Source organism: Bombina bombina, chromosome 5, assembly GCF_027579735.1.
Source record: "Bombina bombina isolate aBomBom1 chromosome 5, aBomBom1.pri, whole genome shotgun sequence".
Lineage (NCBI taxonomy): Eukaryota > Metazoa > Chordata > Amphibia > Anura > Bombinatoridae > Bombina > Bombina bombina.
In genome coordinates, this window is record NC_069503.1 from 561,726,225 (window position 1) to 561,739,478 (window position 13,254).

Here is a 13,254-nt window from a genome sequence, read left to right on the forward strand (position 1 = left end):
GAATTCCTAGGCTACTCAAAATCCCTACAGCAACAATTTAAACTACTTCAAAATAATTTACCCAATCTCAGGCCAAACAGAATATACAAGCAGACAAAAAACAGTCATCATGAGATATAGGGGCCGAATTATCAAGGGCCGAATGGCCCTGAATACCCCTGTTTCTGCTCGAGCCTTCAGCCTATCCTCAACTCGTCCGCCGCCTCTGAGGCTGAGGGCATCAATCCGCCCGATCGAATATGATAGGGTTGATTCACACCCCCTGCTAGCGGCCCATTGACCGTGAATCTGTAGGGGGCAGCATTGCACTAACAGTTCACTAGCACTGCTTGTGCAATGTTAAAGGGACACTGTACCCAAAAAAATTCTTTCATGATTCAGATTGAGCATGAAATTTTAAGCAACTTTCTAATTTACTCCTATTATCAAATTTTCTTCATTCTCTTGGTATCTTTATTTGAAATGCAAGAATGTAAGTTTAGATGCCGGCCCATTTTTGGTGAACAACCTGGGTTGTCCTTGCTGATTGGTGGATAAATTCATCCACCAATAAAAAAGTGCTGTCCAGAGTACTGAAATAATTTCAAATAATGATAGCAAGAGAACGAAGAAAAATTGATAATAGGAGTAAATTAGAAAGTTGCTTAAAATTGCATGCTCTTTCTGAATTACAAAAGAAAAAATTTGGGTTCAGTGTCCCTTTAAATGCCGACAGCATATGCTGTCAGCCTTTAGTGATGTGTGGCGGACATGATACGCTACAGCTTATCATATCCGCCAGACATTGATAAATCGGCCCCATAGTATGATTATCCTCTACTAATTTACGGCTTAGCTGTCCTTTTCAGATACAGAAGTTCATTAACCCTGTTATTGTTTGTTTGGCATTTGGCAACATACAAACAGGACCCAGTGTTTCATGTCTACTTACTAAAGCCATGGAAACCAAATTCCTTTCCTCATCACACTACTCTTCCTCCTTACACTACTCTTCCTCCTTCTCCAATTGTTATTGATGATGACAAAAACCCATATAAAAAACCCATATAAATTCCCTTGAAGATCTTTAGAATTTACTTGGTTATGCTTATGACAAGTTGTCTTTCCAAATCCCAGATACATTAGTTGGTGTTCCTGGTTCTCTCCTCCCGACGTATTTCCTGACTTGTGGTACCACTTGTAATCTAGTAAGTTTTAAGGCTGCTTTCTTGAGAGGATACTGCAGTGAAGTACAAGGGCCTCCAAAACAGTTCAGGACTTACAATAGTAAAAAAAATATTTTGGTTATATTAAGCATCCACCACAGGCATTCCATATTAGAAGCAACAAGGGTTATTTATTTTATGTGGAGATGCCACCTTTGTGTAGGACCTACAAGAGTTTTAGGCATGAAAAAGAGACATGAAAGCATGTGTAGGAACTGTTTATTTGATTAGTTGCCCAGTGTTACTTTATCTAAATTTTGAATTTGATGTCGCTTTCTTTACAAAGAGAGAGCAAAATTATGGTGAAACCAATATTGAACAAAAATGCCAAAGCTACCTGAGTTATTTAAGAACAGAAATTGGGAACAACCTTTTTACTGAAGGGGTTAAAAATATTTCAGCTTGCATCCATACAAGGATTTGATTTGCTATGCAGAGTCACTCAAAATGGTCCCTTACTGGATTCTTTCACTGACTATCATAAATCCTCCCAGGGCCGGCGCTTGTGTAAGGCAGTATAGGCAGCTGAGGTGCTGAGGTGGATCTGCCTGAAGCGTCATTTAAAATATTTATGTTGCCATGCGCCGTGGCTGCCTGTAGAGTGCGCACACACAGGTAGAGTGGAGAGAGTCAAGACACAGCTCAGTCAGGTAGTATTAATCTTATCTATGATCGCCTGGCTGGCTGCAACTGCCTACATGGCTTAGATGGGCCGGGTACCTTGCTATGTTGGCATGTGGCATATGCCATGGTGTGGAGCTTGCTTGTGCAGCTGCGCTGCCTTCCTTACCCTAAGCCACTATGAGAGGGAAATCGCGCAGGGATGCCTGGCGCGGGCACCAACAGTGAGGTAGGATGGCGGGGGATCTGAAGGCAGGGGTATGAATAACAATAATACATCCCCAAAAGACACGTTATGTTAATTTCCTAAGTACAGAAATGCAACACAAGTTTCTTATTCTGTGTTAAAAATTACAACTCTTTTTGATCCAACAAGGTAACTTGTGTGTCAGAGTTACAACTGGTCTGTGACACAGGGCAGGGCCAAGCAACGGCGGCAGTGTGATTGAGGTACGGCACTGTGATTGACTGGTAGTGGTGATTTGAAGTAGTTTACTAGTGAAGTACTACTAAGTTTACTGTGAAGTACTACTAAAGTTTCTGTGTTAGTGTGAGTCTGAGTGTATGTGTTAGTGGCGTGCATGTTTGTGTTATTGTCTGTGTGTGTCTCTGTCTTTCCAATTGTTTCTTTATTTCTACTGTATCTTACTCCAGTATTCTAATCTTTCTTAATGAGCTACACAATTTCTCCAGTTTGTTTGAATATCCTATATAGATAGTTGGCATATATTTCTACAAACTGTCCATTTTCTATCATGCTGAAAAATAAGAGAAAACATCCACTAATATGGGCAGTTATCACTCATAAACAAACTGAGTAGCCACCTGCTTTGTAGGTGATAAATAGTAAATATTACAATAGAGGTTGGACATAGAGATAGGTGCCCACAAGTTTCCTATTTTATAGGGATTAGAAAAGACCTTTTAAACATATAGGCCCCCATTTATCAAGCTCTGGGGTCCCATCACTGCAGGATAAATTTAAACAATAAACCTTTAATACGTTTAACCTAATAAAAGATTATATGGACATATTTCCTTGATTTTCAATGTTTCTACAATAATACAAAATACTCCATTTATAGGTAAATTAATAAAATGCAGTACCTGGTAAGCGAAAGGTCAAAAAGCCCCAAAAACTGACGAAGCGATGTCTGATACATTACATTAACCATGCTCATTTCAGTTATAAGAAAATATAATGTGCTTCCTCTGCTTGCAACTACAAAAGGAAAGAAAAGTTATACATGCACCATATATATATAGACAAGACAGCATACTGCTATTTCAAAACCAAAGGTTTTAGAACAATTTCAGTTTCAATCTTTAACTTTTAACTACTGTAAAGTTAAGATTTTTTTTATATTAAAAGGACAAATGGATGGAAACAAAAACAAAGTAAAATATTATATTTGAAGATTTATTACTAAATCTATATTGAAGCAAAGTATAAAAATGTTATAAAATTCCTAGGCAGTAATTTTAACTTCAATATAACTGTTGTGTATATTCATCCATGGGGATATACTCAGAATGTTCCTTCCCATGATTTTTTCAACTTTATATTTACCTGGCCTGTACTCTTCTCGAGCAGAGTTGATTTGTATTTCTGTCTCAACTGATATTTGCAGTTTCTGTGTGACTTCTTCAGATGTCTTTTTTGTATTATTAAGCACTAGAATAAGACTCTCATCTTCTACCAGGGAACCTTGGGTACTGGTCAGTCGATATAATAGGTTGTCCTCCAGCTCTTTCACCTTTCTCTTGTTTGCAGTCACATCTTCCATGAGATCTGTTCTTTCCTTCTCAAGCTCCTAATAATGTGAAGAGTTTACTAAATAGTATTGTTCATAGACATTTTATTGAGTTTATAAGTTAAACTTTTTGAAAGCAAAACATTTACTGATTTAAAGGGACATGAAACCCACATTTCTTCTTTCATGATTTAGAAAGAGAATGCAATTTTAAACACCTTTCTAATTTACTTCTATTATCTAATTTGTTTTATTCTCTTGATATTTCTTGCTGAAAAGCATATCTAGATATGCTCAGTTGCTGTTGATTGGTTGCTGCACATAGAAGCCTCGTGGGATTGGCTCACCCATGTGCATTGCTTTTTCTTCAACTATGGATATCTAAAAAATTAAGCAAGATAAATAATAGAAGTAAATTGTAATGTTGTTTAAATTTGTATTCTCTATCTGAATCATGAAAGAAAGATTTTGGGTTTAGTGGCCCTTTTAATTACAAGAGCAGAGACTGCTATTTTGCCTATCTTTCTTTTTACTGCTAATGACAGCCTTTAAAAGTATAATAAAAAAGAACAAACTAAAAATATCACATTAACTGAGGGGTTGATTCCAAACTTACGACAGTTTTTCCCGATGTTGGAAAAAACAGGAATAGACTTTATTAATTTTTTATTACCATCTTTTTGAGTCAAACACAGCCAAGATTGTTAACACACAAGATTTTATTATCTTTTCTCGGGACTGCTGTAAATGAATGCCGATCACTCAAATACCAAATTGATTAATGGTGCTAATGGAGTCCATGGGGCCTATTTATTAATGTGGAAGCGGACATGATCCGATATTGCGGAACATGTCCGCTGCACATCGATAAATGCAGACAGCATACGCTCTCTGCATTTATCATTGCACCAGCAGTTCTTGTGAACTGCTGGTGCAATGCGGCCCCCTGCAGATTCGCAGCCAATCAGCCTCTAGCAGCGGGTGTCAATCAACCCGATCGTATTTGATCAAGTTGATTTCTGTCGATTTCTGTCCGCCGCCTCCGAGCAAGCGGACAGGTTATGGAACAGCGTTCTTTAGACCGCTGCTTCCTAACTTCTTTTTCCGGCAATCCTTCAGGAAACACGGGGCATCAAGCTCTGTGAGCTTGATAAATATGCCCCCATGTCTCTGTTTAGCAACTGGATAAAGTGGTCTTTATGACAAGTGTTAAACAATCTGAATGTATTGTGTATATGGGTATGATGGGTATACTGAGTATATGTGATCAATTACTTTTTTCAAACATTTAATTTCTTGAAACATGTAAAAAAAATGTTTTTAAATTCATTAAGGAAGCATTGTTTTTCATCTAAGAAGATAGCAATACATGAAAAAGAACTGTGCGGGACATTATTTTGTCTAAATAGAAAATGACTGCAACTTATCTTTTAAAACAGGATTTTAACAGTTCTCAAATTGTAAATCATGAAACTTACATACCGAACTCACTGTACATACCAAATTTTAAAACTTCACTCTCACTGAATAGGTTTTTTTTTTTTTTTTTACAAATTTCTATAACTGTAAGAAGATTGTGGTTTTGACCAAACATGTCTGAATCACAAATACTTAACTCCAGATCATGAGGATGATGGCTGAGAGAAACACAGAGTATGAAATAAAAAAAGATGTTAACAGTATGACTGCTAAACACCATGGCCCCAAGTTATCAAGGTGTGGCGGACCTGATCCGACAGTGCGGATCAGGTCCGCCAGACCTCGCTGAATACGGCGAGCAATACGCTCGCCGTATTCAGCATTGCACCAGCAGCTCACAAGAGCTGCTGGTGCAATGCCGCCCCCTGCAGACTCGCGGCCAATAGGCCGCCAGCAGGGGGGTGTCAATCAACCTGATCGTACTCGATCGGGTTGATTTCCGGCGATATGTGTCCGCCTGCTCAGAGCAGGCAGACAGGTTATAGAGCAGCGGTCTTTGTGACCGCTGCTTCATAACTGCTGTATCTGGCGAGTCTGAAGACTCGCCAGAAACAGGGGCCAGCAAGCTTCATATGGAGCTTGATAAATAGAGCCCATTATCTCGATGTTGTGGTCATGATTTTTTTTTCCATTTCTGCAGATCTCGTTAGCTGTACGAGATATCACATATCTGTCTATTAAATACATATGTAAATGCCTGTCCGGCTCACTACTGAGGGACAATAAAATAGTGCTGAATATATATATACAGTATATGAAATACACAAATACACATGTTGAAAAGTCCAGTTTTGCACTTTATCAACATCCTTTGTGTGTTGAATTTGATGTGTCCATTTTGTCGCTGAAATAAAGTGCAAGAGCAGTGGTCAGGAGGATTGTGATTGCACTGAAACCATTACTGTGTATGCATCATATGGGTGATTTTCTCGCTATCTGCTTAGATAAAATCTCAACTTTGCCCAATACAGAAATGGTGTTGTGATCACACAGAACTTGAAAACCATGGATCAGGAGCCAAAAGAACACAGATAAACAGGATTACAAAGATTGGCATTGACCCATAATTTTAACTAAAAGTAAGAAATTGTTGCTAAGGATAAAATAATTAGTGAAAACACATTTTGAATGGTTGAAGATCAAAGTGGCCAACCTGTGTGTCCAGGAGACCATAAGCAGACCAGTTTGTGTAAAATCTTACCCTTAAAAGCTGTAAATGTTTTTTTTTTTTACAATTGTTTTCAATATATTTTATTATTTTCTTTACTTCCTACTTTTACATTGAATTACTTTATTTTTATTTATCTTCTTTTATTATATGATATTTTGTTCCTTCCTAAGTGTACAAATAACACCGAATGGCAAATACCCTAGTGAAGGAAGTTTATAACATATTTTGCTTTACTGTTTGATATTTATTATCTCCTATTATTAATATTTTTTTCTTTTATCTACTTGTATTTTATTATATTATATTTTGTTCTTTCCTAAGATTGTTATATGTCACCATTTTTTTTTTATCCTTACTCTTCTTTGTCTCTTTTATTTACTGTATCTCTCACTGATCATTTATCGGTTCCATTACTTTTTTAGTTTTCTCTCTTATTTTTTATTTTATTTATTTATTTATTTTTTTAATTTGAGGCAGGATAGAATAACTGAATATGAAAGGAACATTTTACTTTCAGTTTATGCACAGTTGCAATGGCTAAAATTAAAAGCTCTGTGAAGCCAAGATAATATGAAAATGTTGCTAAAAAAGTTAAAAGTTCAAATATTAAGGAGGTAATTTGCAGAACGGGAGATGGTGAGATGTGCTAGTGTGTATCAGACTTGGCTCCAGAACGAATTAAATGGGTGGACATTTTTTCTTTCACGAGGGGGCACGCATTATTTACAAAGCATGTATGAGAGTCAAAATAAGTACAGAGTGAGGGGACATCCCTTACAAGAGAAATAAAATAATGTTACACTGGCAGTGCAATTCCCACTCAGAGTGACATCAGCATTTTTACTCAAATACACTCGCAACAGAAGCACTTTTAATCCATGCTTCACTGAGACTATAGTGGATATATCAAGCAAATGCATATAGAGAGTAAACTACTGGTTAATGTAATCAGCTGGTAATGTTAGTAAACAACATAAAATATGTGTGACATGTAGCTATATTAGCATCAGGAAACCACACGCGTTGCCTGTACAAGGTCTTGAGTGACCCGCTATGCCAGTCACAGGCTCAGAGCGAATGCTGCCCGCCTGCCCGGTGGGTATATAATGCAGGCACAGAGCAGGGTCAAAGCTCAGTTAACACTCTATAATATGGTAAATAGAAAAGCTCTGGACTTACTGTGATACAGCAACCAGTGTGTGCCTCTGAGGGCCGCCATGTTTATGTAAAGTGGAAGCATTCCCTTAGTGTGCTGCTGATGTCGGATGAGAAGGGCTCCTTCCCCTACTGCTTGTTTTGCTGGCCCAGTGCAGGCATTGGACTGTAACTTGAGCACGACACGCATATGGGCTGGACAAGAGGTTGGCATTGTATAAGGAACCACCCACTGTGTGTGACTGGTATAGATAGACACGCTAGGCTGGGAACACCTACTGCGTGTGACTGCTATATACACACTATAATGGGAACACCCACACCATGATTGATATGTACACAATTTGCTGAGTGGTTGCTGGTATCATTTGTGAACTGTTCCCATTGAGTAACTGGTTTACAAAGTTTTTTGAGAACGTTTACAGTTCGGGTCTGGTTTCATAGCTACCCTAGGTGAAGGGGCATTGCGTGTAAGAGATTTGTTCTATACAGTATCCCTGTAAGAGTATGGTTTGCATACATTGTGCAGGGAACAGTTTCTGTTTGTTGCTTGTAAAAGGTCAGCATCATTCCACTGAAAAAGTGATACACACACAATATGCTGTGTAAATACCCACTTGGTGTGACTGGTATCATAATTAGGGTTACCACCTTTCCAGAATTATGACACACTTATTTATACAATAGCAAAATTGTTTTTGCCCATCAATTTCTTGACCCCTATAAAAGAAATTGACTATATAAAAACTTAGGCCCTTATTCAAAATCAAGTGAACAAGAGGGAACTTCTGGGCAACGGCCATGACAGGTCGCAATGCTGAGAGCTGGCACAGTGTTTCAAGCTAATCTACTGAATAACTTTTGCTTATGAAGGCATCAACAGCTTACTATGAGTGCAATTGCTCAATCTAACTACGTGCATCCGAAATGGCTAACTATTTTCTACCAATCTCCAGCGTTCGCGGCTCTAAATCGAGGCAGTTGTTAGAGGAAGAGAAGGCCTAACTTAAACCCCCCTCGGACGGCTACAACCCTGGAACCGTCGAGTGCACAGTGCTCTCTTGTCTGTCACTGCAAGTACCCTCTACCCTTTATCACAATGGAGGACATTAGTATATTTATTCATAAAGCACTACGAGACCTTCTGCCCAAATACCTAGACAGGTATGGTAGCACTGATCATTTTCCTGTCAGAGCCAAAGATGAGAGTGCTCCTAACAGCGATGCGAGAAACTTACACCTACCTAACCAAAGCAGATATCATGTAGCAACATCCCTTGAGCTACAAACCAAAGTGGAGAAACTTCATATGGAGGAGCGGAGGAGAATCTTGCAGACGAAACCTCCGGCAGCTTTGCCCTCAGCTTATATAACGGCAGAAGAATTTCCTTGCCTTGTCGCGGCTCCTGAGCTGTCCGTAGGTGCTGTGATACACACATCATTGCTTCCTGCTGTTCCAGTGGTTACTAAGTATTCAGCTATCTCACCTCCCGGCGCTTGGGAACAGGGTTCTTCACTTTGGTGTTGCTCTATTTACGAGCTACTACAGCAAAGCGGGGTACAGAGACTTGACTTTCCGGATCGATCATCCTCACGACTGAAACCCCTGGTGACATCACTACTGGCGGGTACAACTGTCCTTTCCATGCAGACTGTTCACTTTGCAAAGGACAAGGTTTCTCAGAGGATAGGAATAGGCTGACAACCTAGCAGTCATTTTCATAAGGAACCTTTGACAGCATGCAGTTAGTTCTAATAGTTGTTTACCGGTTTAACATAAGCTGTTTATATGTTCTATAAAGAAGTTCCCGAAATAAAAGTATTTCACACTATCTTATCACCATACCCTTATGCTACTGTACAGGTGGGAACTTTATATGAGGACTATTGTTGTTTGTATGTCTGCGTCACCCAGTGTAATGGCCGCTCAGAGTTTTATGATCATCTCATTATGTGTGTGTTAACCTGCATTATTAATATCTCTAAGAATTCACATTACGCATAGTACTTCTCTTTCAACTTGCCTTTTTTTGCTAGGACAATCATATGTGTGACATTAAAGGGCCAGTAAACATAGAAAATAATGTTATATAATTCTGCACATAGTGCAGAATTATATAACATTATATTAGTGCTAGCTTTATAGAAGTTAATATTGCCTGTGAACTTTTATTAAAAAATAGTGTTTTCCAGACCCGCTCTCTGTGCTCTACTGAGCGGGTCTGTTTTTTACACTGAGCGCATCTGGCCAGCTGTCTAGTCACAGCCCAGCCCGACCGTGCCATTACACTCAGTGCAGCTCTCTCCCGCTGTCAGACACTGAGTGCAATGGCACAGTCGGGCCGGGCTGTGACTAGACAGCTGGCCAGATGCGCTCAGTGTAAAAAACAAACCTGCTCAGTAGAGCACAGAGAGCGGGTCTGGAAAATACTATTTTTTTTATAAAAGTTCACAGGCAATATTAGCTTCTATAAAGCTAGCACTAATATAATGTTATATAATTCTGCACTATGTGCAGAATTATATAACATTATTTTCTACGTTTACTGTTCTATGTTTCTAATGTTTATTTTCTATGTTGATGCATAGCAATGTATACAATTATATGTAATTCTAATAATATATCAGAAAAGGACCATATGTTCTCCCTATAAGATCTAGGGTGGCGACGCATGCGGCCAGTGAGGCAAAACTTAATTATATTTATAATCTGAGGATCCTTTCTCTGCCCATAGTTGCATAAAAACATAAATTATGCTTACCTGATAATTTCATTTCCTTCTGTATGAGGAGAGTCCACAGTATCATTCCTTACTGTTGGGAATACTGAACCTGGCCACCAGGAGGAGGCAAAGACACCCCAACCAAAGGCTAAAATACTCCCCCTACTTCCCTTATATCCCAGTCATTCTGCCAAGGTAACAAGGAACAGTAGGAGAAATATCAGGGTACAAATGGTGCCAGAAGAGAAAAACAAATTTTGGTCCGCCCATCAGAGTATACGTGTGGACGCTGTGGACTCTCCTCATACAGAAGGAAATTAAATTATCAGACAAGCATAATTTATGTTTTCCTTCTTAATATGAGGAGAGTCCACGGCATAATTCCTTACTTTTGGGAAAACTATACCAAGCTCTAGAGGACACTGAATGATAACGGGAGGGGTAAAGAAAAGGCGGACCCTAATCAGAGGGCACCACAGCCTGTAAAACCTTTCTCCCAAAAGCTGCTTCAGCCGAAGAACATCAAATTTGTAGAATTTTGAAAAAGTATGTAAGGAGGACCAGGTAGCCGCCTTACAAATCTGATCCATAGAGGCCTCATTCTTAAAGGCCCAAGAGGAAGCCACCGCTCTAGTGGAATGAGCCGTAAACCTCTGAGGAGGTCTAAGTCCGGCTGACTCATACGCTAAGCGTATAACACTCCTCAACCAAAAAGATAAGGAAGTCAAAGAAGCCTTCAGACCCTTACGCTTCCCAGAGTAGATAACAAACAAGGACGATGTTTGTCTAAATTCCTAAGTAGCTTGAAGATAAAACTTTAAAGCTCAAACAACATCCAGATTATGAAGTAAACGATCCTTCACAGAAGGAGGATTAGGACACAAGGAAGGAACCACAATTTCCTGATTGATGTTATGATCAGACACCACCTTAGAAAGAAAACCCAAGTGGGTACGTAGGACAGCCTTATCCTTGTGAAACACCAGATAAGGAGGCTCACATTGCAAGGCCACCATTTCAGAAACTCTGCATGCCAACGCAATAGCCAATAGAGAAAGAACCTTTCAGGACAACAATTTTATGTCAAACGAATGCATAGGCTCACACGGAGCCCATTTCAAAAACTTAAGAACAAGATTCAAACTCCAAGGAGGAGCGTTAGATCTAAACACAGGCCTGATCCTGATCAGAGCCTTAAAAAAGGATTGAATGTCAGGGAGCTCAGCGAGTCTCTTGTGCAGCAAAACAGAAAGGGCCAAAATCTGTCCCCTCAGGGAACTGGCAGAAAGGCCCTTCTCCAGACCCTCCTGGAGAAAGGAAAGAATCCTGGCAGCCTTGATCTTATGCCAGGCGAAACCATGTTCTTCACACCAGAACAAGCAAGCTCTACAAACCTTATGGTAGATGCGACGAGTAACAGGCTTACGAGCCTGAATGAGAGTGTCAATAACCCTCTAAGAGAAAACTCTCTTGGCTAAGACTAAGCGTTCAATCCCCACATAGTCAACCTCAGAGAATCTAGATTTTGATGAACAAAGGGACCCTGTTCCAGCAGATCTCTGCAACAAGGTAAACTCCATGGAGGAGATGAAGACATGGGGATGCGAACCACATCCTTTGCGGCCACGATGGAGCAATCAGTATTAATGATGCTTGCTCCTGCTTGATGCGGGCCACTACATGAGGGAGAAGTGGTAACTGTGGAAAAATGTAAATTAGGTTGAACACTGCTAATGCATCTATTAGCTCCGCCTGAGTATCCCTGGACCATGGCCCATATCAAGGTAGCTTGGAATTTAGCCGGGATGCCATGAGATCTATTTCTGGCATCCCCCATCTGTCACAAATCTCTGCAAACACCTCGGGATGGAGAGACCATTCACCTGGATGAAAGTATTGTCTGCTGAGGAAATCCGCTACCCAGTTGTCCACATCCAGAATGTAGATCGCTGACCGCTGAGCAGTTGTGGGCCTCTGCCCATTCCAGAGTCTGAGATATTTCCCTCATTTCTAGGGAGCTCCTCGTTCCCTCCTGATGGTTGATGTAAGCCACCGAGGTTATGTTGTCTGATTGGAATCTGAAAAACTGGGACGAACCCAGAAGAGGCTAAGCCTTCAGAACATTGAAGATTGCTTGAAGTTCCAAAATGTTGATTGGGAGGAGAGATTTCTCTCGAGTCTACAGGCCCTGTGCCTTGCTGGCACCCCAAACAACTCCCCATCCTGATAGACTTGTGTCCGTAGTCACAATCTCCCAGGATGGTCTCAAGAAGGATGTCCCTTGGGACAGGTGATCTGGACTGAACAACCAAGAGAGCGATTCTCTTGACCGGTTGTCCAGAGAAATCTGTTGAGACAGATCAGAATGATCGCCATTCCACTGTCTTAGCATGCACAGCTGAAGCGGTCTGAGTATCTGGCAAAAGGAACGATGTCCATGCTGGACACCATGAGACCATACACCAAAACATTGAGGGCCTTAAGGAGGTCTGGAGGGCAAGACAAGCGGAAGTTAGCTTGTGACTTCTCTGGTCTGTAAGGAATATCCTTATGGATATGGAGTCTATTATAATACCCTGGAATTCTACCCTGGTAAAGTGAACAAGAGAACTCTTTTCTAAGTTTATCTTCCATCCATGCGATCGAAGAAGAAATAGAAGAGCTTTTGAATGGTCTTCTGCCAAACGACAGGATGGTGCCTGAACCAGAATATCGTCCAAGTATGGCGCTACTGCTATACCTCTGGTTCTGGCCACTGCAAGCTGAGCCCCCAAAACCTTCATAAAAACTCTTGGAGTAGTAGCTAGACCAAACTGAAGTGCAATAAACTGGAAATGCTGGTCCAGAAACGTAAACCTTAGGAACTTGAAGTGTTCCTTGTGTATTTGAACATGAAGGTAAGCATCCTTCAGATCTATCGTGGTCATGAACTGTCCTTCCTGAACTAAGGGAAGGATGGACCTTATGGTCTTCATCTTGAACGAGGGGACAGCTAGGAATTTGTTTAAGCACTTGAGGTCCAGAATCGGGCGGAAAGGTACCTCCTTCTTTGGGACCACAAAAAGGTTTGAGTAGTATCCCAGACCTCTCTCTGCAAGAGGTACTGGTACAATGACTCCCAGGGAGGAGAGATCCCTCACGCACCC

At 40.3% G+C, this 13,254-nt stretch overlaps 1 protein-coding gene across 1 annotated transcript in view; it reads right to left on the reverse strand.

Moving 5' to 3' along the window:
* Positions 1-13,254, reverse strand: part of DNAH5 (dynein axonemal heavy chain 5) — a 1,563,391-nt gene that overhangs the window by 109,761 nt on the left and 1,440,376 nt on the right. The window contains 2 exon segments of the mRNA XM_053715797.1: positions 2,934-3,048; positions 3,397-3,640. Of these exon segments, the coding sequence (XP_053571772.1) occupies positions 2,934-3,048; positions 3,397-3,640 (359 nt within the window).